This window comes from Rhodnius prolixus, unplaced genomic scaffold (assembly GCF_049639745.1).
Source record: "Rhodnius prolixus isolate KJV_2025 unplaced genomic scaffold, Rpr scaffold_3, whole genome shotgun sequence".
NCBI lineage: Eukaryota > Metazoa > Arthropoda > Insecta > Hemiptera > Reduviidae > Rhodnius > Rhodnius prolixus.
Genome location: NW_027411603.1, coordinates 2,844,802 through 2,872,540, shown reverse-complemented (window position 1 = coordinate 2,872,540; position 27,739 = coordinate 2,844,802). Strand labels below are relative to the sequence as shown.

The 27,739-nt window shown below is 32.6% G+C and overlaps 1 protein-coding gene across 3 annotated transcripts; it reads right to left on the bottom strand.

Moving 5' to 3' along the window:
* Positions 1-1,215: 1,215 nt before the first annotated feature.
* On the bottom strand, positions 1,216-24,925 carry LOC141452835 (aminopeptidase N-like). Of its 3 annotated transcripts, XM_074125288.1 has the most exons (16): positions 24,768-24,925; positions 24,482-24,679; positions 20,077-20,318; positions 19,819-19,983; positions 18,229-18,495; positions 17,396-17,579; positions 10,326-10,485; positions 10,161-10,242; positions 9,601-9,784; positions 8,470-8,665; positions 7,035-7,309; positions 5,760-5,947; positions 4,762-4,956; positions 3,708-3,854; positions 3,494-3,569; positions 1,216-2,429 (listed from the first exon to the last, which is right to left on the bottom strand). In XM_074125288.1, the coding sequence occupies exons 2-16, from the start codon at positions 24,668-24,670 to the stop codon at positions 2,082-2,084; spliced, it is 2,898 nt and encodes a 965-aa protein (XP_073981389.1). In that variant the 5' UTR covers positions 24,671-24,679; positions 24,768-24,925; the 3' UTR covers positions 1,216-2,081. The 3 variants fall into 3 exon arrangements, with proteins under 3 accessions (XP_073981389.1, XP_073981390.1, XP_073981391.1); XM_074125289.1 differs by lacking the exons at positions 24,482-24,679; positions 24,768-24,925 and adding an exon at positions 20,429-21,051; XM_074125290.1 differs by lacking the exons at positions 19,819-19,983; positions 20,077-20,318; positions 24,482-24,679; positions 24,768-24,925 and adding an exon at positions 18,630-18,776.
* Between the last annotated feature and the right edge of the window lie 2,814 nt (positions 24,926-27,739).

Genomic DNA, 27,739 nt, shown 5'->3' with positions numbered 1-27,739 from the left:
GTATTTTAAGCACAATTAAAAGGATTGGTTAACCTTACTGAAATACATACATACATCGACAGAGATCCTGAACTCAAATAAAACAGAAAAATAAGTTAACAACTGAGTCATCGATAAGACGGCTGTGCATGTGTTTATAAATTTCTGCACAGATGTTTGCAAGATTCTGGTTATTTTTACTTAAACTAAAACTGGTTAGAAATTCTTGCGATCATGGCAAACTTTCACTGCTAAATTTGAGGACCCACCTCTAAGTACGAAAAGTGGTTTTTTAGAAAATGTTGGATGTGAGATCATGGTAGCTCAAAATAGAAAAATAGCAAAGTAGCTATAATATTACGTTTGAGTCTCTCAAAGAATGTGACTGATAATAAGCGACAAAATCCACGACCGCAAATAGAAATTTTTCTGAAGGGAATTTTCATTTTTTGGAGATTCTCACCAAACGATATTCATAGAATTTCCTTGTTAATTAACCTATACTTGAAACATTAAGGGCGTTTCTGTGATGAGGGACGTTTATTTACGCTGTGTCCTTTGTAGTGTGTATCGTTTTATTATTAATGAGGAGGGTTAAATGTTTTATTAAAATTCCAGTTTGAAGAAAATTTTTCAACCGGCAGCACAGCTTTACTGTTTGCAATTCATTTAAGGGAAGCCTGCCCTACTTGGCTCTCCTAAAATTACCTTTAATCCAATTCTGTTAAGTAAAACGTAAACAAAAGTTGTAGATCAACGTGTCATTTATGACTACATTAAGTGTAATGAAAATAGTTGCAGACGTTCACAAGGAAATCTCAAAAAGTGATAAAACCTTTAGTGCTTCCGTTTGAGAAATTTTGATCGCTAACAGTCGGCTCTTCTGAAGGCACAGACTGACTGAAATATAAAGTTTCATCAGGGAAGGAAAGCAAATAGTTGGTAAAAATTAGTTTCAATGCGAATTTAGGTTTGGTTAACTATTGCGCCTACTGTTCTTAAATTTTTTGGACTAATCACCAAGATCTGCACCTGCAATGGCTCCTAGCCCAAACTTTCTTCTGCACTCATCACTGTAGCCCTTTGATGAGTATCAAGACGTAATGGTAATTATAAAATTAACAACATTGTGGCATCATCAGTGAATCCTATGCACTAACAACGTATGTTGTTACTTGAATAGTTTTAACAAAAGGCTTCCATCCATAATGAGGTTATAGGAGAAACTAAATCCACTTCGTTTAATTTAATTTATTGTATCCACACACAAAAATAAGATCTACAATATACTTGCGAATATATTGCGCAAAACATACTTGCTTGAATCTTTTTTTTTTATTTTCAGAGATGTGCTGAATAAGTTACAAATATGAAACGTGTTCAGAATTTTCACAATCACTTCTTAAGTTCTGTTCTTTTATGACAAAAAAAAAAGTTAATAAATACAAATAAAAGAAAAGTAATGCCTACTATTTCAGGCGTTCATTATGTACGTTCAACTACCAAATATTAGGAACAAATTAAGTGACGCTTAGTGATGAAAAGTGGATTTTTTCTGATGATTATTAACAAAAACAGTAAAATAAAGCTAGATAATGCTATCATGTTCAACTAAATAAATAATAGCATCACAGCAAAGCCATATTTATTTTAATCATAAAATGAGGTTATAAACTACAAAAATAAACTTAGAATCAATGAAAGAAAGCTTTATAAATTACTGAAAAAGATCAGATGGCGTGCCAAGATGTGCGCAAGGTCAAACAGAGAAGTATACATATGAATTCCGCTGATGCCAATAGACGTGAGCCTCTCAACGTAGGTAATGGCGCTTTTCCTTTGGCTGTATCGCTTCGCGTAAAAGCGAATTCTTTCTGATGATGAGAATAAAACCAATTTACTATTACTTTTTGGTTAACTTTTTTCCAAATCTTTTTTACGTATTTTAAATTGGATGGTTGTTCCAGTTTCAAATGGTCAATGGTGATAATAATTTTGAAATGAAAGAGATAATATGAATTCTTAATCTTAAAAATTCTTTAAATTTTGGATATTCGATCGATGTAAAGTAGATAGTTTAATGTACATATGTACAAAAAGTGTTATGCAATATAAATAAAAGCTAAATAAACCATTAATAACGTAAACAAACTGAAAATATTCAATTCAGCAGCACTATTTGGTTTTGGTGTAGTAGGCGTTGTGACGGTTCCGTTTGGTGGAACAGTGGGTGGTGTTGTCACATTTGAAGGTTTGGTTGTCAGCGTGGGAGCAGGGGGTGTAACGGTCGGCGGTGCTGGAGTTGGAGGATTTACTTGCTGAAATGCTGATTTAAGTGCTTTGTAATTGTTATTTAGAAAGTTTTGAGTCCTGTTAACACTGAGCATTGCAAGCATCACAGCATCTCGCATCTCATTCTTTGGTTTCACAACGTCAAGATATTTTTGGAGCTGAAACAAAGTGGGTCACTTTAAAAAAAAAAAAATCCTTAAATGTACACAGTATGTGAATACCCAGCCATCATTCATTTTCTACAAATCTCAACAATACTTGATCATAAGGGAAGCTATGCGTTTATCGTACTGGATTCCCACGCGGAGGTCCCGGGTTCGAGTCCAGCTGCTGACCCTTAGATTTTCTCTTCCTAGCAGCTTCTTACAGCTCACTGTCCGGTGATGGACAGTGTTGTCTGTAATGAGAGAACAGTGCACTGAAAAAAGCTCCGGGCGCCAATAACCTTAGATGTTGACGCGCCTCAAATAAAAAAAAATACTAGATCATATTTTCTTTAAACTTACCAAATTTTCGGGAACATATTTACTTCTTACCAATGTTAGGTAGTTTGTAACCATAGTACGTTAAAAGAAATTACACTTTAAAGGTAATTCTTCAAGTTTCCGACAAGAGTAGAGAATCCGCCAGCAATGTGGTTTTAAGTACCACGCGGTTATTTGATTTGTAGATGCGATAGAAAACACCGAAATTATTCAACAGTGAAATTTTAAGCAAAAAATTACATTATGAAGGACATTTTTTCGACCAAAATTACTTTATACACACAACAGTAGACCCTTAAAACATTCGAGTAACCTTTAACACCGTACATTCTATTTCACAATTTTTACAAAAACTTTTTTACAATTCATTAACATTTAAATTTTATTTAAATAACACAAAATGTGTGGGCTGTGGCCCATGTAACCTTAACTCACCCAGCCATCAAGTTTATAAAAAAAGAAAAGAAAAAAAAGTGAAGTCGAAATCTTCTTACTAAATCTATCTCTGGTGATGGGTGAATATCCGAAACTGGTCATGGATAGAATAAACATGCGGAGGATAAAATCAGTCGAGATTATCCAACACTGAGGATAATCCTAACCTAACCTTAATTTTCAGCAATAAGAGACACTCGGTACGATTTGTTAGAAATCAATCTCACATACAGAAAGTTACTGAGAAAATTTTATATTAATTGTACTCCCAAATTCTATTATTAAATTTGCAGACTACTTACCAATTTTAATTCTTCAGTTTTAGTTAAATAAGGGACTATGCCACGTAACAAACGGACTTTTTCAGATAAAGATATGCTGTAAAATTATAAATTTTGTAAAAATATAGCAATTAACAGTTAGTATTTTCAAATGAGAGGGAGACAAAAAAATGTTATTACTAAATTAGGTATTAAACTATAATATTATTAAATAAATGAAACTATTAATGCTTACTCTTTTCTAAGACGTTGTTCATTAATAACAAAATAATGCAAAGCTTGTGTCACATGGTCAGGATTTGTATAGATTGCTTTAAATGCTGTTGGAACATCAGCTTTTGGTATAACATAGTTATCTGCACGGAAGATATAGTTGAGAAATCTGTAATAAGTAAAAAAAAAAAAATTAAAAGAGAACCTATGACATATCCGGTAGATGTTGGACTTCCCTTTTTTTTTTTGAAAGGGTGGAGACTTTCCGACTTCGTTTTCCCGGAGAGCGATGCTGGGATTCACCTCTCATTCGGAGTAACAAAATTTGTGGACAATGTTTAGATTCTTTTTTTATGCAGACCAAGACAGCATTTAACGAACATTTTTATCGCCTATTGTCCGATACCATGTTTTTTTCAGCTAGGGTTTTCAATTTAGGACCGATTTTCCCATCATCGCCAGCTAGTTACTATTGGAATTCAGCAACCGTTTTTCCTAATAGTTGAAAAAGGAAGGGACAAGATTCCCTGCCTTACAATGTGGCCTTATTCAGTCGCCAATTTGTGCCGGCTCTAGTGAGTCTCCAATGAGACTGTGCGGCTCTTTGTAGGAGGTGTGTCCAGTTTGTTCTAAAACTAGGATTCCTCAGTCTTCGGGAGGTTAAATGTTCCCCTACCGGAGATTGTGGCATCTGGTGATCTCTACCAGAACTTTCTAGGCTTATTCAGTGCACTGGGCGATTCAAGTCGCCATGCTCCCTAGTGTCCTGTGGCTACATTATTAGTTTATTGTATTGGCATCTGGCAACCTTTAGCCGGATTTGTTGGTCTTGAAGCCCCAGTACCTCTCATGAGGCGGAGAACAATGGACATTTTGGATTGCCTGCGTTCCTTCCCCTTTCTTTGGTGGAGCCGCCCGTCTAATACAATCTACAATCCCTCCCTTACAACTTCCACCGTTCAAGAATTTTCAGCCAAGAAAATTCCAGAGCCACGGCCCCCCCCCCCCCAAAAAAAATATTCTGGGTACGTCACTAAGTGGTAAGATGATGTAGCGGTTATATTTCTCAAACTTACTGATTAATTCCTTCATTTTCTGTGCCATCCTCAGAGGTTGGACAGGCTAAAGCTTCGTAATACACTTTTCGTATATCATGACCCATATCGCTAGTATCATCGAATGTTGTGTTATATAAGCCACTCCATTTCTGTGCATCTCTTACACCTCTTATTCCATTGCATAAGATTACTGGTCGTACATCGTTGTTGGGGCTGTGGAATAAAAAGTTAAGTTCATACTAATTAATGTTTCCTTGCTTTGTGAATTGTCTAAATAAAATTGGATATATGTATAAATCTCAATAAATAGTAGAATTGTATTCTTTAATGTATGAATATAATAAAAGAAAACGTGAGTACGGACTCAACAATAAGTTGTTCATCATCTGGAGCTGAATTCAGATTGCTCAATTTCATCAATAAGAACCGTGTAGGGAAGGGATTAGCTATGTGGCTAGCATACTGGACTCCCACGCGGAGGTCCCGGGTTTGAATCCAGCTGCTGACCCTTAGATTTTCTCTTCCTAGGAGCTTCTTACAGCTCACTGTTCGCCGATGGACAGTGTTGTCTGTAACGAGAGAACACTGTCCGGAGGCCGGCAGTCCACTGGAAAAAGCTCCGGGCGCTAATAACCTCAGCTGTTGATGCGCAAAAAAAAAAAAAAAAAGAACCAAGTAGGTTCAAGCTCCATTAAGAATGTTTATTTTTGTGGGGTGAGGAACATATCCAAAACCAGGTGTGCCTTTAGATCACACGTAGTATTTGAATATACTTCGACATTTCTGGAGCTTGAGAGAGCTTGTCTCAATTGAACTTTAATTGGGCCTAATCACTTTTTCTTTTTATACCTTGCTATTTCTTCAGGATCTGCAACTGAGATTTAAAAGCTCAGCAACACCCGGACTATCGAATCAAAAGAATAATAGGATAAATTCAGGCTATAATGAGCGGAATATTCCTACAAATTGACCACCTTTAACTCCTTTCCATGAACGAAATTACTGAAATCACTTACCTATATCCGCTGTGAACATCGATCATTTTAAGATAGTCTTTAGTGGTATCAGTTATACATGCTTGGTTTCCATGATTGCACACAGCAGACACTATTCTCTGCCGCAGAATACCTTGAAAATTGTCCACTGAATTATTATCGATTCCTAATTCTTTATAAATTTCATTAAGGATGTTTTGCATGTATGTCTGAAAAAAAAAAGACAATAATGATCGATAAATTTTATGATCATTTTATATTTGATTTCAAAAGAAAAAGAAAGTCCTTTGAGTACGAAAAAACATTTTAAGCGCATGAAGTTTGTGTGTTCAAAGGAAAAATATCTCTATAACGAAAAAAAAATATAGGAATTTCAAACGTTCGGGCACTAATTTAATAATGAAATTCCATCAAACGGACTTAATAAACCAAATTTACTGCAAGGAATTTTCACTTTTAACTTTGTTTTAAAACATTTCCTGGAAAATCCATTTTAGGACAGGTCCACAGGATGCTTTGGAGTTGAACAAGTTAGTTAAGAATCTTAAGCAAGGTAGTGCAGAGGTTCCCAATCTTTTTCGGATTGCGGTTCCCTAAAATAATCGGATTTTTTCCGCGGCGCCCTTAATACATAAGATTTTTTCTAAAATTTTGACTTTCTTGAAAAATTGGGAAAACTTTCCTTTTCAAAAGCGATTACCCATTTAACAGCGAATAATTAAAAACCGACGCTAACTATTTTCCTTGGGATAATATAAAATATCTTAATTTCAACTGTTTCCGGTAATATCCATATCGAGTATATCCACAACCACCATTTGGTTAGAAGTTAGTTGAAACAATAAATTAAACACGAATTTTAAATTCACAAACAATTTATAGAACGTCCATTGATGATTAACATTATTAATGGGATGGATGGGCTTGATGTTCACTACACAGCTTCTCAAATCTCGGAATAAAATTGGATATGGCTACCCTCATTTCTTGTTCACCGTTAATTTTCGAGCGATATTTACTTTTTTATTACTTCGCACCAACAGGATGTTGCAAATGGAATTAATACTCGTAGAGCTTTACCACTAAGCAGTGGATATTCCTTTTTTACTGATATCCAAAAATCAAAAAGTTCCATGCTACCAAATTGCCGAATTGATTAATTGAATATTTCGCGGCGCTTTTATGACGGCACCGCAGCGCTCCGGGGAGCCGCGGCGCACACTTTGGGAATCACTGATATAGTGGATTAAAGATCGCGTGAATGTTTATCTTATACTTTTGGAATAAAATACTTACATCCAGATCATCTTTTAAGCCTATACTGTAGATTAAACTGTGTAAATATTCAAAACCATCAAGCGCAGACAGCCAAGGTGTTAACGACTCTTCTTTTTGTAGATAGGTAAGAAAACTGAAGATTATATAAGGGTTAGCGTGGCCAGCGTAAATCATCGCAAAAGCATCGCTGATTAATTTCGATCTTGTACTTGTTGGGAAGATTGTATGATTATTGGCGAATACTAAAGCAAGATTAAGCCAATCTTTTTCTTCGTAATTCACTCTGTAAGGACCTGTAAAACATTGGAACATATAGATTTTCTTTTTTTTTCATTAGAATTTTAGCTTCACTTTCAAGAGGAAAATATCTGTAACTTTGCACAAATTGGACTTTCGAGATTTTAGCGGAAATCTAATTAATGAGGTTCTCTAAGAGGGGAAAAAAATGTGACACGTGTTTTGTAATAAATTAAAAAAAGAAAACTACATTTTTTAGAGTGCAACTTTTATCCAATCAAGTTTTAGGCTTTAAAATTTTTTATCGGTAATAGTTCCAGGGTTTTCTTTAAATTTTGGCATTCCCTCTGTATACAGATACACATCCATAAATTTTATATACACAAAATTTTCTAGGGATCTTTAAGCGTCATTTTTAAAGCTGATACTGAGCTTTACTTTAATGTTTCCTTTCATCATTTTGTTGGATTGCAACTTTTTTTTAAAAAATAAAAAGTATAAAAAGATCTAAAACCAACACCGAGTTGAAAGAAAATCATCGTAAAGTGCTGTGGAAATCATAGGTCTGAGTACAAAACAGATTTTTAGCGTTTTCCGTAATTTTTCGAAGGTCTATATGTTTTAGTAGGAACATTTGTTTTTTTTTTTTCATTTATTTAGTTATTTACCATCTGTATACACAATAAATGGGTATACAATCTGTATATACGATAAATGGATGCGTGAAAGGCAGGAGGAGAGAAACTACCCAGCGGTAGCACTCTCTACAGAATATTAATGACAATGATTATGTTCTTCAGTCGGCGAGGAGGATTGTTAGGGATGTCAGAGGAGGCGAGAGAGAGTACAAGACGATTGGAGCAAGTAGAGAGAGCAGTATGGGACTTTTCAATATTTAGTCTTGGCGAGTTGGTGTACGAAGGGGATGTTGAGATCGTTGTGAAGAGTGAGGTTGGTCACCGTAGAAAGGAGCGTCAGCAAGATCATATGAGTTACATAAAATTATTAGTTAATAATTTTATTATTTTTATCTCCAGAGAAATAAAGTGATTGCAGTTATTAGTTTATACATTTTGCCCGTCACAGATTTATTATAGTTCAGCGTAGCTATCTCGAAATCTCTATGTCATCTCGGAAATTAAAAAGAAAAAAAGCTATCTTTTGTGCCAGTCAAACTATTAGAATTAGCATTGATAATAAAAAATGAAGAAATTACCAGTTCCGTTGACGTTGAGTACAAACCAATCATCAGGTGGCACTGTGAAGTTCAATGAGACTGTCCTAGGATCGTCCAGCAAAAGCCAGAAAAATTTATCAACATTGAAAAATGCCGGATCGTTTGAATTGGCATAAAATATCGGAAATTTCCACAGTTTTTCTTGCGTTCTACGTATTCCACCAGTAAATACCTTCTATAAATTAAAATTTTAATCAAAATTTAATAATATATTGTTATAAATTAATAAATAATTTTATTAGACACTTTATTCTTTTTTCGCTACTTCTCTAGTTATTTATTTTATAGAGTGATATATAAATGTGAATCGCAATCGAATGTGCAATCGCATTATTTTATTTTGTCTGGCTTTTAATTGAAAAAATGATGAAGGAAGATATGAAGCAATTTCAAAGAAGTCACTAATGCCGTTTGTATGTTGATTTGTTAATAAATTTCATTATAATTAATTAATAAATAAATAAACTGTATAAATTAATTCATAAAGATACTCGTATATACTGCGGCCCTCGGTAATATAAACCAATAACCTTTTGCGGCCCTCGGTAATAAACCATTAACCTTATGTGGCCCTTAACAGAAAAAGGTTGCCCACCCCTGGTCTAAGTGACTGGGTGTTCAGGGCAAAAACGAGACTATTACAAGAAGTATTTTAATCGCATACTGTGGTAAGTTGCTTTATTTAATGTAGAAGTGATTGAGTTCTTAAAAGAACTGTGAATTCCATTTTATGTTTACTACAACAGGGGCGAATCCTTTTAATAGCTGTCGGTAATCCTGACTTTGGCCGTGAATACAGCTGGTTCTGTCAGTAGATGCGATTAGCAACATCGAATCTCCATTGCCAAGTAGACTGAATGTTTAATATAACAATATTTTGATAATCTGTGTAGCTTCAAAACTTAAGCTGAAGCCAACAATCAGGTATTGATGTAAATCGATTTCAGCGTTGAATGAAGAAGTTTCCAAAACTAAAGAAAATGTAAACAAAGCCTAAAATTTTAAAGTGAATGCTGACACAACTTTGGTAGTAAAACTCCATTTAATTTCATGAATAATATGCTAACCTAATTTTGCTAAATAAAAGAAGGAAAAAAAAATGTGTTTCACCTCATCTATAGTTATTCCACTACCAGCACGTTTTGTTTGCAAATAAGGAAATCCACTTTGACTCAACCATCCGAGCAGCACTTCTTTCAAATTCAATTTATTATGTATCTTTTCAACAACCTCTTTGTGAGTCACAAAGAAATTCACAAAGTCTTCAGTTGATACGGCACTTTCCTCTGATATACTATGAAAAAAAATGTACACAATTAAATGAGAGTAAATATATTTTTATGATCCTTATATACTCTCACAATGTTGCACTAATTTCTACAAAATTTATCAAAAATATTCTTTAGATGAGATTAAAATCCATAAAGATTGGCAAAACAACTTCTCTCCCCTTACAATTAAAATTATAGACAAGTATGAAGTCACACTCAATCATAGGGAAGCAAGTATCATCTTACGATTCAAAATTTAACCAACTTGGTGCTTCATTTCGGAAAATTAGGACAGTTTTACATTTAATTGGAAAATCGTTTAAGATGATTCTCCTCACTTAAGCTTTATAAAGCTGGCCACGCATTTCTTTATGTTCAACCCAGCAAAAAAATAATTACCTTTTCGAAAAGAAATCAGCTAACACTTGAGACATAACCTCTTTGGTGAGTACACTTTCCAGCATAAACAAAACGCCAGCACCTTAAACAAATCAAAAATTGTCATCAAATAAAGTGATTGTTTTAAACTAACATTTTCAAAAAAAAAAAAAAGAAATTATTTACCTTTCAACATGGCCGGACCTTCAAGGAAATTCAATACTTGTACTTCCGTTTTCAAAGATCTATCAACAATTGGGCCAGCAGATGGATCAGAATTTGAGAGCAGCAATTTTTGTTGGATATCATGTGAAATGAAATCATATGGATCTTTCCAGGAGTCGATCTAAGCAGATTTATATTGTGTTATCGATAAAATATTGTTTTATTCGCTTTTAAGCGCTAGATTGAGACCAATCACTCAGAGGAGTGAGAAAGAGAGTGACAATTTCCCAATAGCTATTAGAATAGCGAATTTCGAGCTGTCATCAATCAAGAAATTTCATTTTTTTGTTTAAGTACCGTAAAGCTACGATCCTAGAGGACAGAGTCCTCCGGGATTACCGAGAGGTAATCTAAGGATTGATAAAATGTGTCTCACTCTTCAGACAGAATCTGGTCACAAACAACCAGCTTGGACGATACTCACTGATGTTGCTAATAGGACTGAGCCTACTCTACATAAATTTTAAAAACATAAAATATTGCTTTTCGTTATTAATTACAATAATTTTATTTTTCAACTAAAAACAAATCTAATTAAAGCAATTTACTGAGCGGTACAAATATCTAGGTCGCGGAATTTTAATCCAACTGGGAATTTCAGCCACACATTCAGCCCTTCTATGGGTGCGTTCCCAACTAAGCGCTCATAACGAACAAAATATACCTTCAGCCGTTCCACATGACGACCGCGGTCGTTGTGGTCGTGGCGAAAACGTCACTAATGACGTCATTATTTTCGCTCACGCGAAGCTCTCATCGCCCTCCCACCTTAGGAGCTGGGTCGAAGTGGGCGTTCAGCGATTTGGCGCAATTTTTTAAAAGCAAAGATGGTGACCGAAAAAATTATATCAGGTAAATGAAAGTATTATCTCATGTAAATAATTGAATGTGTTTCTCGAAAGTCTACTAAAAATAAATAAATCTCCTTAACAAAAACTTACAGTTTAAAATGTTAAGTATAAGGGTTGATTAAACGCCAAAAGGTACACAAATCAGCGAGTACCCAACATTTCATTAATACTTCATTAATATTTAAGTAATTCTACTGCATTAATTTTCATTAATAAGTTATTTTTTAGAATTTATTAGATGTCACAGACCCTTATGCTGGCCATTTTCGTCTACAAAATATATGTTCAAGTAGCACAGTAGATTGACTGAAATATCTAGTTATCTATAATAATGAAACTATTAATTACAGGTGGAAAAGAAAAACGTTATAAAAAATAAAAAAAAATTATGAGGCTACAAAATTCAAAACCTTTTTTTAAAAAATGCTTATATCAACATACATCAATGATTTTGTTTATTTTATTTATTGATTTTTATTTAAAATTAAAAATCGTCGGTTTAAGTTCATTCTTCGATTAAAGTAATTGTTACTTTATGTAGTAGTCAAACGTTTATAATAATAGGTAATAATTATCTGGCTTTATCGCAAATAATATGGTTTTCTTCAATTACATTCTCAAACTAGGTGTTCTTCCCACAATGTTGTATACATGTAATATAAAATAAATGAGATATGCATACGTTTAGGACATCTAATTATTCCAGTATTTTACTATAAGTAAATTATGGGGACTAAATTAAATTACAATTGAGAAATGAATAATTGTTGTTGAATAATCTACTTGTTATTAACTGTGTGTTATTTGTGCTCACGAATATTTCGGTAAGACGAATTCAAGACAGTAGCCTACTCTAACTGTCTTTTTCTACTTTAACATGCATGTACATATTTATGTGATTTATCATAATTATAACAAAAAAATATTATAAATGAAGTGGCCAGCATAAGGGTCTGTGACATCTAATAAATTCTAAAAAATAACTTATTAATGAAAATTAATGCAGTAGAATTACTTAAATATTAATGAAGTATTAATGAAATGTTGGGTACTCGCTGATTTGTGTACCTTTTGGCGTTTAATCAACCCTTATACTTAACATTTTAAACTGTAAGTTTTTGTTAAGGAGATTTTTGTACCTTTTGGATAGATTTTCCTTTTTGTTTATTTTACAACGTTACATATCTTCTTTACAGATTTTTTTAAAATTTGGAATAAACAATTCTATCATTATAATCTGATAAGGTGTTAAGTCGGAACCGTAACTACCAATGGAGAGATCTTTTTAAAGAATGATTATAGTTGCGTTCCCTCAAACCATCCTCAATAACAATTTTTTTTGAAAAAGCGTTTTGAATAACATAGGAAGGTATTTGTACGTAAATAGCAAAATTAAACTGCGATTTCAATACTTCCTTTTAAGAGGAGTAAGAAAAATAAACTACGATTGCAGTACTTCTTCCTAAAAGGCAAAGAGGCAAAGATCTTTTAATCGAACGACAATTCATTGATTTAAATCGGTTCACTCATTGATAATTTAAATGATTGCAGTACTTCCTCTTAGTAGGTGCAAGAGCATCAGCAACGTAGAGCAGCTTTAACCACTTATTCGAGCTGAATTTTATCAAAATCGGACTAAGCGTTATAGAAATATTGGTAATAATAGTTTTAGAAAGGGCCTTATTTGGGTGGGGCAAACTCCTCATGAGGCACGGCGTCGAGACTTTTAAAGTGCAAATCTGTACAAAATTTCGATTCGAATGACCCTTCATTCATGCAAATCGGTTCACGTGTCGATAATTTGCAACGATTGCTATAATTCCCCTTAACAAGTGTAAGAACAGATCGTCGCTTTAATGTTACGTAGGGGAGCCCTAACCCTATCATCCTACCAAATTTTATCAAAATCGGACCAAGATTTACAGAGTAATTAAAACTGTCCGGTAGGACAGTTGTATAAGGGTTGACCATCAAAAACTGCACGAAAAAGCGTAACGTTGAAAAACACCCAACTTTGACAATTTTTTTCTCTTTTTCTATAAAAGATAAAATTCCCAAATTTTCTTTAAATCTTACTCCAAACCCTCCTTCATAACTGTAATTTTTTTGCAACCACCCAGATCTAATAGGTTTCGAGAAAAAAGTTGCCGAAAATGAGCAAAAACCGCTTTTTCAAAAAATGTTCTTGTTCTTGTTCTTCTTCTTGTTCTTGTTGTTACCTTTTTTGTAAACAACGTAGCGCCTAAACGCGTGAACCGATTTTCATGAATGAGGTGTCATTCGATTCGGAATTTTATGTAGATGTGCCTTTTGGGGGTCTCGACCCTGTACATCGTATGGGAGAGGAGTTAGCCCCCTTTATGTAAGGCCCCCTCCAAAATTATTATTACTAATTACTCTGTAAATCTTGGCCCGATTTTGATAAAATTTGGTAGGATGATAGGGTTAGGGCTCCCCTACGTAACATTAAAGTGGCGATCAGCTCTTACACTTGTTAAGGGGAAGTATAGGAATCGTTTCAAATTATCGACACGTGAACCGATTTTCATGAATGAAATGTCATTCGAATCGAAATTTTGTACAGATTTGCACTTTAAAAGTCTCGACGCCGTGCCTCATAAGGAGGGGAGTTTGCCCCACCCAAATAAGGCCCTTTCTAAAACTATTATTACCAATATTTCTATAACGCTTAGTCCGATTTTGATAAAATTCAGCTCGAATAAGTGGTTAAAGCTCCTCTACATTGCTGATGCTCTTGCATCTACTAAGAGGAAGTACTGCAATCGTTTAAATTATCAATGAGTGAACCGATTTAAATCAATGAATTGTCGTTCGATTAAAAAATCTTTGCCTCTTTGCCTAGAAGTTCTGCAATCGCAGTTTATTTTTCTTACTCCTCTTAAAAGGAAGTAATGAAATCGCAGTTTAATTTTGCTATTCACGCACAAATACCTTCCTATGTTATTCAAAACGCTTTTTCAAGAAAAGTTGTTACTGAGGATGGTTTGGGGGACCTTAACGATAATCATTGTTTAAAAAGATCTCTCTAGTGGTAGTTACGGTTCCGACTTACCATCTTATCAGGTTATAATGATAGAATTGCTTATTCCAAATTTAAAAAATCTGTAAAGCAGATATGTAACTTTGTAAAATAGACAAAAAGGAAAATCTATCCAAAAGGTACAAAAATCTCTTTAACAAAAACTTACAGTTTAAAATGTTAAGTATAAGGGTTGATTAAACGCCAAAAGGTACACAAATCAGCAAGCACTCAAAATTTCATTAATTCTTCATTAATATTTAAGTAATTTTACTGCATTAATATTCATTAATATTTTTTAGAATTTATTAGATGTCACAGACCCTTATGCTGGCCACTTCATTTATAATATTTTTTTGTTATAATTATGATAAATCACACATATGTACATGAATGTTAAAGTAGAAAAAGACAAAGTTAGAGTAGGCTACTGTCTTGAATTCGTCTTACCGAAATATTCGAGAGCACAAATAACACACAGTTATAACAAGTAGATTATTCAACAACAATTATTGATTTCTCTATTTTAATTTAATTTTACTTATAGTAAAATACTGGAATAATTAGCTGTCCTAAAAATATACATATCTTATTTACTTTATTTTACATATTACATTTTTTTTTATAAAAAAAAGTTTTGAATTTTTTAGCCTCATAATTTTTTTTTATTTTTTATAACGTTTTTCTTTTTAACCTGTATTTAATAGTTTGATTATTATATATAACTAGATATTACAGTCAATCTACAGTGCTACTTGAACAAATATTTTGTAGACGAAAATGGCCAGCATAAGGGTCTGTGACATCTAATAAATTCTAAAAAATATTAATGAATATTAATGCAGTAAAATTACTTAAATATTAATGAAGAATTAATGAAATTTTGAGTGCTTGCTGATTTGTGTACCTTTTGGCGTTTAATCAACCCTTATACTTAACATTTTAAACTGTAAGTTTTTGTTAAAGAGATTAGTAATAATAATTTTGGAGGGGGCCTTACATAAAGGGGGCTAACTCCTCTCCCATTCAATGTACAGGATTGAGACCCCCAAAAGGCACATCTACATAAAATTCCGAATCGAATGACACCTCATTCATGAAAATCGGTTCACGCGTTTAGGCGCTACGTTGTTTACAAAAAAGGTAACAAGAAGAAGAAGAAGAACAAGAACAAGAACATTTTTTGAAAAAGCCGTTTTTGCTCATTTTTGGCAACTTTTTTCTCGAAACCTATTAGATATGGGTTGTTAAAAAAAAATTGCAGTTATAAAGGAGGGTTTGCCCTATAATTTAAAGAAAATTTGGGAATTTTATCTTTTATAGAAAAAGAGAAAAAAATTGTCAAAGTTGGGTGTTTTTCAACGTTACGCTTTTTCGTGCAGTTTTTGATGATCAACCCTTATACAACTGTCCTACCGGACAGTTTTAATAAATAATTACTTATCCCTTTACATCCCCTAAATCACTGAATAACGATCAATTACACTTTGATAGTTAATAATACGCTGCCTAAGTTTTCGCTTTTCACCAATGCGATTTTGTAAAATTGCATTCAACTTTTCATCGGAACTGGATGAAGAACTTTCTAAAGCATTATTACGTTGCACCTACTGTTGCCACAAAAGACATTTTAATTTTATTTAAACGTAAATTTTATAAATTCTCCACTAAGATGTAATATAAAAAATTGAATTATATACAGGGCGAACCAGTAAGTATTGTCGATAGGCCTACTGTGAGTAGTGCATCTAAATCTTTTTTTAAAGTGCTATTTGTGACCTTTGACTTTCTTATTTTAAGACAATCTACTGTAAAAATTGATTACTGGCCCATCTAAAAGAGTTTTCAATGAATTAAACAACTTGATAACTAACACTGTTGAGTGCTCGTGAACAAGTTTTCTTGTAAAACAAACGTAATTTCTCATACGAAGATAAAAGGTATTCTGAAAAATGATATACCGTTTGAAAGCCCATTAAACAAGGAAACTTTTATATAAAGTGCCAGCACCTAGGTCGGATAATGATCACGTAAGGGCCTAATGAGTTTTCTTTAAAAATTTCGATTACTTTTATTTTTCCAGCATTCGGTGGAAGATTGAGGCTGTTTGGAGAATAACTTATGCTTCAAAATAGTATCATTTTTTTAGAAAATTTATCTGTCTTTCTAACCATGTCATCAGAATCGAATTCGGACTAAAACTTTCTGAGTAATAACATTTTTATTGGAAAAAAGTAATGATTTTAGAAAAAAAAAAATTAATGTGACGTCACTCAAGAACGGTGGAAAATATGAAGTTGGCCAATACGTCATTGAACTTCACTTTAGATGTACTACACGCAGTAGGCCTATGGACAATACTTTCTGGTTCACCCTGTTTATATATTTAATATAAGTCAACTTTACCAATAATTAATAAAGTTTATTATAACTGCTTATAAACGGGGTTAAAATTAAAAAACAACCTCTTCAATCTTCTAACTTATTTTCGAGGTCGCCATTTGTAATGTTTACATGAACGGTTAAAACGCGCCTATAGTCCATTCCACTTGGGTTTTCGATTGTAACACTAGCAAGCAAGTGGAACGGGCAAAACCGCGGTTGTGAGCGCTTAGTGGAACGCACCCAGTGTGTGTCGTTGGAACCATTTTTTTTTTTTTTTTTTTTTTTTTTTTTTTTTTTTTTTTTTTTGAGGAAATCTCCCCCAAAATGTGCTCAGTAAATTGGTACTGCAGGTACCAAGAGATTTTTGTTCGTTAGGTTGCAGTTTAGGTTTCCTGAAGTGCCAAATCGAAATATTAAGTTTCAGTTTCCTGTCATCTTTAATTTAATATTGTAAATTTAATAACTCTATTGAGTGCATGATTGTATAATATACAATCATGCACTCAATAGAATGATGAAAAGTTATTTAAAAAAAAAAAATAAAACGAAAAGAGTGAAATGCACATAATTGATTGAAAGTGAATGATTGAATGATAAAAACAACAAATATATCTCATGACAATAGATATTTATAATCCCCTTATCATTTTTACTGATTATGGAAACCTGCTAAAGTGTAAACAGATAATCAAGTAATCGTAATTTAGATTTCTTTATTAAAAATAAAATAAAAAATATCTTATACAAATACTTACTTCAGCTAATCCTCTATATTTAAGATAAATTGGTATAGATTCTACGATCCAGCTATCGCTCCAAGATTTTGGTGTTAAACAGCTGCCATAAAATAATTTAAAGAATGCGCTGAATGCATTTAACAAGGCAACTTTTCTCTGATTAGTTGTCACTTTCAGTAAATCCAAAAATAAATTGTTTTCACTGAAAATAATTAGAAATTTTTCCATTATTTTCCTCAAACTTCCTCAAATGACTTTTCCTTACTGCTATTTTCAAAGTTGTAATTCAAAAAAATTTTCTACAAACTTCTAACGTTTGAAACATTTTGAATTCTTAACCTTTAAATGTAACCTATCCATGCCTGCTAAAAAAGTGGATGTCTCCTTAAGGCTGGAAACATAGTGGAGCGGCGGGCAAAGCGGCGATGATAGCGAAGAGCAAAGCGGCAAAAAAAAAAACTAGAAATAGATAGAGTTGCTCTATCTTCGCTTTGCTCGCCACTATGCGCGGTCCCATATGTTTACTTGTGTTTGATTTCGCTGCTTTGCTCCTCGCTATCATCGCCGCTTTGCTCGCCGCTCCACTATGTTTCCAGCCTTAATCAAGTTTAAAAAAATAAAATCCAGTAAAATTTGTTGATCAATGTGTTAGTAAAAAAAAAAAATATGATAGAATCAGAACAAATTCTAATAAATTGTCTTTCCTTCTTCATGAAGATGAAGATGCCGACTGATTGGCGTAAAAAGAAGAAGTGGTTTTTGGCAGATCCCCACCCATGTGTACGAAATTCTCCATGGTAGAACTTCTATCGATTCTTTATTCTAAACTTTAGCATTCAAACTTTACTTACCTAATGGCCACAATGCCATAACCAGTAATACTGTCTCTTGCAAGGCCAGGTACTGCAACAATTTGCACCTTTGCTAGTTTAGCAATTTGCTGGAAATTCTTGACTTCATGATTATCAAGTACGAAGGAAAATTCTTTGTTAAATTTTATGGAATTTATTGGTACAAATAGATTCTCGTTAAATTGGCTCCTTTGGTAATATCCCAGGGTGAAGAATAAATTGTGTAATGGTATTTTTGGTGTGGGTTTGAAGTAAAACAGCGTATTTCTGGAAAAAAATAAAAATTAAAATAATAAAATTTAAAAAAAAACAACAAAAAATGAATGAATCATGAGGATTGCTAAGGATTCTACTGTTAGAGAAATAGTAAATAGTGTACAAAAAGTGGAGTTAGGATGCACCCTGTTCTGGTTAAAATTATATTCTCAAACATTCCTCTATTTAAACCTAACACAATCCAACGGCTCATTTCCTATTACAGACTTCCGTCATTCTAGTAAAATCACAAGACTTCCAAGAGATCCAAACACCTCAGATATTCCTTCCAATAATACTTGAATTGGCAAAATGTCCGAACTGAACTAAACATTCAATACTTCATCACAATTTCGATTTCTGTAGTAACTGTTTCTGCCTCAAACAGCTGTACGCTCAAGTGCACCCAGTTTGCAGATTTTTAACACAGTAAATCCTATTGCTAAATCATTTTTCAAAGATTTTATAAAGTTTTTGTTTACATAATTTTATGATTTCTGGATTGTTCTAAACACAATTATTAGTTTTTCTAGGTGGAAAGGTTTAATGAAAATAATTTCACAACTCTTTAAGTTTTATCGATAACTCGATCATAAAGTGATTTAATACATATGTCATGTAGTTTAGGTTTTAGCCGTCGTAGGTCTGTTTTCTTCTTAAGAAGGTTATGTTACCCAGCTACTGAAGTATGGAAGTAGGTTACCAAGAAATATATATGTGTTATACTGTCCATAAAGTATTTTTATTGTAGGTACTTCCAGCTCTCGGTGGATTTCTTTTTCATAATGCATTCACCCCTGGACCAATCAAAGCTTTACGCAGCACTTGATTTTTGAAAACTTGTGAAGAGATTTATTTACATTCTTTGGACAGAGTAAATTGTGGCTGAAGTAACAAGGAGACCATACTGGAGTAGCCAAAGATTGATATCAGTATTCTAAGTGCCTTGAAGTTGATAAAATTTGAAGCACTACTAATAAGAAACCCCAACATTCTATTTGCTTTACCGGTGGCGAAGTTTTCAATGAGTTTTTTTTTAAAAAAAATGAGAACTAAGAGTCAAAGAAAACTCCCTGATCATGAACAGTAACTAAGAGCTCTCCAAAATGTATGAGCAAGATAGTCTGCTAGGAGTTCTGGAGTGAGTTATCACTTTATCTTGTCTTCACCTTCAAGGAATGCATTGAACACTTCAAAATTTTCTTCATCTCACATCATCTACGGACTGGCCTTAAAAAACGTGAGCTCTTTCCATGAATACTTTTGATATGATAAAAAAGAAGAAGTACATTTAACACTTTCTAATGACGTGTAAGCTATTGTTAACATACTTACTGGTCATTTTTGTATGCCAACGGCATATTTGACAAGGCTCTTATACCATTAGGGGCACTTTTGGTCGCAATAGTCAATACAATACTAGATTTTTCAAAAGCATCATTGAAACAAGGAAAAGCCTTGCGTGCGGAAAATGGAAATAAATTTGTGGATATATATGTTCTGGAAAAGAAACAAAAAATTAAGAGCTTTCAAGTTATGCTTTTTAATGCATTGGCCATAATCAAAGTTTTTTTAATTTTTTCCTAGGTTTACCTGCCGTGAGCTTGATGTTTAAAAATACCCTCTTGATTGTCGAGTATCTTGCCAGAGAATAGGAACGATAATGTATAATCGCTTCTTGCTTTTAATTTCATTGGTAGCTGTAATGTTACATTCTGTTCGTAAGTAGTGAATGGTACAGCCGATAAAGTAGTGGACGTATCTTTGATTGAAACGTCTAAAATCTCCAAACCTTCACTGTCCAAAACCAGGATGTTATTCAAGCTTTCCACTTGCTGTAAACATAAACAGTTTGTATTATTATTTTGAAATATTGTTCTGGGGAAGCTGAGGTTAAAAGTGAAGGATTTTGTAAGAGGGATGAAAGCTAATACCAACAACTTACCCAATAAGTTTTTGCCGAGCTATTATGTGTTTCAGTGTGCTAAGATGTAAAGGAAGCTAAGAGATCTGCTTCTGACAGATCAAGTAGGGCTGATTAACGCGATATTCGAATTGTGACAAATGTCTTAGTTCCCAGAGATATTCCCCAAGAATCAAAGCATGCACTTCACGCCTTCTATCCATCCAATTTGTATTTTACACATTTTGGATGAATTTAGTATGTACAAAAATTAGAAGCGCGCGCTGATACGACAATAATTTCAAATATAAATTACTTGCAATTTCAAAACCGTAGGCAAGGCAATAATCTTTCTAAGTTCAGTAATTTTCCTGAAATAAGCAGCAAGTAAACAGCTCCTTATTAAAGTCTGATTTTCTTATTCATTATTTTTTCGTTGCAGAATAAACGATTTGAAAATATTTTGTTTATTCTAAAGAAGAATACCAAAATTCATAGGAATGAAAACGGTAATTAGCATAAAGTTTTCCTCTGTACTTGCTGAGAATCAACATTTTATTTGGAAAACCTATTCAAAGAAGCACCTTGGATGAAATATTTTATTTGTTTAAAAAAAAAGAACTTCTTCCAGTTCAATCTTCAAAATAAATAACACTCCTGTTAAGTATTTATTTAGATGTTTTTAAGAACAGACTAAACTTACGCAAACCGCTTATCAAACAGTCACTAACCATACAGTATCAACAGAGAAAGAGTAGAAATGTATAATCACAATAATCACACGGCCATTTTCTTGAACCGCAGCGGCTATTACTGGAGTATGCTCTTAAAAATCATTCCCTGTACCAGTACCAACATGCAAACAGCTGAACAAACCTCTCAAAAACAAAACAGTGCAACATAAAAAACGAAAAACTAAAGCGTCCTTTTTAAGATTTTACTTATTTATTTTAACAATTTATTATTTCTGTTACAACTAGGTAATTCAGTGTTTCATGTTTAAATTCCCCAACTTTACAAATCGAAAACATTAACTACGCACCAAACATATAGAATCTTTAAATACATTCCAGGTTTCATTAATTTTAGTCACTACTTCTGCAGAAAAAGATTTCACCGTTCGTCAACATTTCAAATAATACACATGTAACTCCCTCACTTAGTCAGTATAGTCTAATTGTCTAAGCTGTCTAATCAGTCTCTTATGATGAAAGTCCGAAACCAGTTAGGGATACAAATGCGTGCTACAATGGATAAAACCAGCTGTATTATCCCCGCGCCCCACTGCACTTTTTCAAGTAGGAATTTTAATTTCCAATTTTTTCCAAACTCGAAAAAATTTCATTTAATTTTGCCTTAAATGTTGTATAGATTAACACTATATACGCATGATGGATTCTTAGATGTATATACTTAGATGTAATGCATGTATTTAGTAGCTAAAATCTAAAAATTCATTAATATCGCACTTCCGATCAACCAAATTCGGAATTTTAATCCCAAAATGTAGAACCGCTCAAAATTCTGAAACAGGACTTTGCAGGACAGTCTTTATCTCGTCTATCTCATAACATTGACGGAGTTTAAATTTTTGGTTAGAAGTTTGAGCGAAATGCAAGTCCGTACTATAATGACATTTCGGAGAAAAGACTTATTACAGAGATATTGAAGGTTACAGTTTACAGGTTTTCAAATATGTTCAAGTTTCAAACCTTTATATCTCTCTTTGTATTGATCCGATTTCAATGAATTGTTTACCAAATTATAAGGAAAAAATAGTAAAATTGCATTTCAAAGGAAAATTAAAACTTTTAAATCAAATAAATCACGCAATCTAGTGTAAATATTTCAATAAGGTGTGGACACACAGTTATCTACAATCTGGTGCGTCCCTGAGTACAGAGATAGCATTTTTATTGTGTAACAGTTGTCTGTTCATTGATGACAAATAGATAATAATTGAAGAGCAAGAATAGAATCTTCGGCTCAGTCGCAGATTGATAAACTGGTCAAAACCTCACTTAAGCGAAATCATAACTGACACAATCAAACCGAAACCCGTAATTTCAGATTTTAGATCATTCTTGAATAATTGAACAATCAATTATCCATGTACACGTTAATACATAGTTCTTCAAGCACCTACAAAACACTTTCAAAAATACAGAACGCAATTTTTCTAGGTTATGGACCCACAAAAATGTAAAGATGGTAAAATCAACCATCTTGAAAACTGCTTCTTGGCCACAGCCAACTTCTACCACGTGTATAAAAATATACTTTTTTTTTATGACCTAATTGTTAAAAAATTTTATCATTCAAATATGAATCTTCTTGAACCTTGAAAAAATGATGATGATTAATTGAATCTTATCAAATCTTTTTATGAAGTGGGTTTTTTTAGTTGGCATTAGTTAGTCATTTTATTTGGATTGAAGTCTTTTACACAAAATTTGTTAATAAAAATTGAAATAAATTTGGAGTAAAAGTCTTTCTCTTATTTGGAATTATTGCAGTTCTAACAGTAGAATTGTTTAATTATTTATATTATTAAAGTAATCAATATTTTCAGGCTTCGGAAGAAGATTGTATACACTAGTATGTATCATTTTCTAGAAGATCCGTTTAAGGGCAGTTCTCGAGAAGGGAATAGGTTTAGGCTTTTCCTGTATTTATTTCAATGTAATTTATGGTTTTGAAACAGTACAGTTGTTTTAGTATTTAATTATTAGGATTTTGAAGAAAACTGGCGAGTTAGGAACTTTGAGAAATACTGCAGTTCTGCACTTGCATAAAAAATGATTCCAATGGTCGATTCTCTCTGGTTTCTCCTATTCTGTGAACTAGCAGGGACTAGATTTTAGAGTTAATTCTAGGAATGGCTGCTATCAAAATTTTTTTGGGGGGTAGGCTCGTTAGATTGATTCAGCATTGGGCGAGGTCATTCACTTGGACCCCCAGTAGCTAAGATCTGGAGACGGTACTAAGGGACAAGGCCTCCCATATAACTACAAAACTTTTTGGGCTGGAGAAGTATTTTTTTTTTTTTAATGGCCAGCTTGCTGCATACAAAATTCATTCCGCTAGCCTACCCGTTGGAGTCCAAAGATGTGTAAGATCGTATCGTTATACCAATGGTTACTGAATCTTATAAAGAGCGTTTCTCCAACTAGAACTTTAATGAGACTGTACAATAAGCCTCCTGAGGATGAGGACACGCCCTCCTAACCTAACCTGATCTAATTCTCAACTGCAGACCAACCCCTTGAAGATCTCTCATCCTGTACAAGATGGTCATTGTCATGAAAGTGTGCCGTTTCCATTTTTTCCGTCCCAAAATTTCCATAGTCTATGCGTATCCCTAGCTTAAGAATGCGACCCCACTTATTCCCTATTAATCAAAAAATCTATTTTCGAATCAAAATTTGGGGTACAGACTAAATAATTAATTTAAAGTACAGTGGAGTCTCGGTTATCCGTCACCCTTTTATCCGTCTATTCCAATACTTAAAAATTAAAAAAAAAACCCAAAAATTATTTTAAAAAGAAAACTTTTTTTTGAGATTTTCCCCTTTGTCTTTTAGGTACCATACTCGGTGTCCATCATTCGACAGTTTGTGGGTTTTTTCCTAAAAAGATCAACCACAGACAAAACCGCCCACAAAACCGATTAGATGTCGCAGACATTGTATTCATTAATTTTAATACACAATAGAATGAATTGAATAATGAAAGATAGCTGACCTTTAAGGCTTAAGCGTATAAACGTATAAAATATGTATACCAGTTAATACAAAGTTTTATACACGTTAAACAAAAGAATCTGGAAATTTTCCTGGTTTTTTTCCCTTATCCGTCACGTGTCCGGTCCCGGTCATGCACTGTATGTACTTTGAATTTTATTTTAAAAATTTTAGAAAGGGAAGAAGGACATTTTAATGTTTCTCGGGCGGGGCCGAAGAGTTGGCAGTCACACTACACTAAGCACTAACATTGAAGTTGATTAAAGAAAAAAAATCTAAAGTTGAAAATCATTTTAAAAACTTAATAACTTCAAAAGAGAATGTTCGTGAAGTATAGATTTAGTTTTCTTACCTTTAGAAGGAAGTGAATATCCGCGTTGCTAGTAAATGTAGACTTTTTAAAATCTATTTCATATGATAAAGTATATTCCGATACTTCTAAAAAAGTAGTAAAATTTTTATTGGCCAATTGTCCTAGAGACGTACTTAAGACGCCGCAAAGGCCGAGAAATAGACTGAATTCCCTAAAATTTCCTCCCATAATTTAGTTCTGCAAAAAAAAGAAGGCAATGCAAAATTGAAATTTATAACAACGAGCATTCTAATTTTATATTTTAATAATTCTATTTAAAATTTACCTTGCTTTAAAATAAAATCAAAAAATTTTAAAAACAATTGTAAAGTTTATCTAATAATTAAAAAACAAAATCACAAATCCTGAGAATCCATTCGATCCTAGAGACCTTTTTCGAACGTGGTCAACTTGCAAGAACTGGTAAAATTTCATGTAATGATTGAATATTTTTATCTAATCTTTATTTATCACTATCACATTTTTCTTTTTTTTCCACAAAAACACTTCACAAATTACTTATTGGCTTCTACATTATCTTGCTGCACGTCCTACTTAATCGCATTATACATTAATAATACAAATAATAGTATTTTTATTTTTTAAAAAAAATAAGAAATAAAATCTAGCAAAATGATTTGTTACGATAATTACAGTTGAACTTTGCATTTTCCTTTTCTTATTGCAGATTGCAAGTCCTTACAATAATCAGTAATAACATTTCGGAGGAAAGTGTTATTACAAAGACACTTTTCTAGTATAGTTACAGAGATATTGAACTTTAAATTTTAGAGGTTTTCAAATAGGTTCAAATTTCAATCCTTTATATCTCTCTTTGTATTTGTCCAATTTCAATTATTTCTTTACCAAATGATAGAGAAACGGAATATTATGTAGATGTGCCTTCTTGAGGTCGTTTCCTACTAGAAAGAAATTTACGAAATTTCATTTGTATGAAATTTGTCTATAATCGTTTATAGACAAAAGTAGTCTCCATATACAGATGAAATATAAACAAAATCTATCGAGTAATATTCGAAATATATGAAGTTAATCATTTCACTGTTTCAAACGAAACAAAAATTCAACTCTAAATATCTCGTTTCCCACACGACAGATTTTTATGAAATTTCCTACAATTATAGACAAAAGTAGTCTCCATACACAGGTGAAATATAAACAAAATCTATGGAATGGTTTTCTAGATATTTGAAGCTAAAGATTTCACTGTTTCAAACGAAACAAAAATTCAACTCTAAATATCTCGTTTCCCACACGACAGATTTTTATGAAATTTCCTACAATTATAGACAAAAGTAGTCTCCATACACAGGTGAAATATAAACAATATCTATGGAATAGTTTTCTAGATATTTGAAGCTAAAGATTTCACTGTTTCAAACGAAACCAAAATTCAACTCTAAATATCTCGTTTCCGACTCGACAGAATTTTAAGAAATTTCATACAATTATAGGCAATAGTAGTCTCCATATACAGGTGAAATATAAACAAAATCTATCGAGTAGTTTTCGAGATATTTGAAGCTAAAGATTTCACTGTTTCAAACGAAACAAAAATTCAACCCTAAATATCTCGTTTCCCACACGACAGATTTTTATGAAATTTCATACAATTATAGACAAAAGTAGTCTCCATATACAGGTGAAATATAAACAAAATCTATGGAATGGTTTTCTAGATATTTGAAGCTAAAGATTTCACTGTTTCAAACGAAACAAAAATTCAACCCTAAATATCTCGTTTCCCACACGACAGATTTTTATGAAATTTCATACAATTATAGACAAAAGTAGTCTCCATATACAGGTGAAATATAAACAAAATCTATGGAATGGTTTTCTAGATATTTGAAGCTAAAGATTTCACTGTTTCAAACGAAACAAAAATTCAACTCTAAATATCTCGTTTCCCAAACGACAGATTTTTATGAAATTTCATACAATTATAGACAAAAGTAGTCTCCATATACAGGTGAAATATAAACAATATCTATGGAATGGTTTTCTAGATATTTGAAGCTAAAGATTTCACTGTTTCAAACGAAACAAAAATTCAACCCTAAATATCTCGTTTCCCACACGACAGATATTTATGAAATTTCCTACAATTATAGACAAAAGTAGTCTCCATACACAGGTGAAATATAAACAATATCTATGGAAAAGTTTTCTAGATATTTGAAGCTAAAGATTTCACTGTTTCAAACGAAATCAAAATTCAACTCTAAATATCTCGTTTCCTACTCGAAAGATTTTAATGAAATTTCATGCAATTATAGACAAGTGTAGACTTCATATACAGGTGAAATATAAACAAAATCTGTCGAGTAGTTTTTCAGTTACTTAACGTTAAAGATCTTACTCTTTCAAACGAAACCAAAATTCTACTCTAAATATCTCGTTTCCGACTCGACAGAATTTTTAGAAATTTCATACAATTATAGGCCATAGTAGTCTCCATATACAGGTGAAATATAAACAAAATCTATCGAGTAGTATTCAAAATATATGAAGTTAATCATTTCACTGTTTCAAATGAAACAAAAATTCAACCCTAAATATCTCGTTTCCTACACGACAGATTTTTATGAAATTTCATACAATTATAGACAAAAGTAGTCTCCATATACAGATGAAATATAAACAAAAGCTATCGAGTAGTATTCGAAATATTTGAAGTTAATCATTTCACTCTTTCAAACGAAACAAAAATTCAACCCTAAATATCTCGTTTCCCACACGACAGATTTTTATGAAATTTCATACAATTATAGACAAAAGTAGTCTCCATATACAGGTGAAATATAAACAAAATCTATCGAGTAGTTTTCGAGATATTTGAAGTTAAAGATTTCACTGTTTTGATCGATACCAAAATTTAACTCTAAATATCTCGTTTCCTACTCGACAGATTTTAATGAAATTTCATACAATTATAGACAAGAGTAGTCTACATATACAGGTGAAATAAAAACCAAATCTATTTAGTAGTTTTTGAGATATTTGACGTTAAACATTTTACTGTTTAAATCGATACCAAAATTTAACTTTAAATATCTCGTTTCTTACTCGACATATTTTTATGAAATTATTTACAATAATAGACAAGAGTAGTCTCTATATAGAAGTGAAATATAGACAAAATCTATCGAGTAGTTTTCGAGATATTTGAAGTTAAAGATTTCACTGTTTTGATCGATACCAAAATTTAACTCTAAATATCTCGTTTCTTTCTCG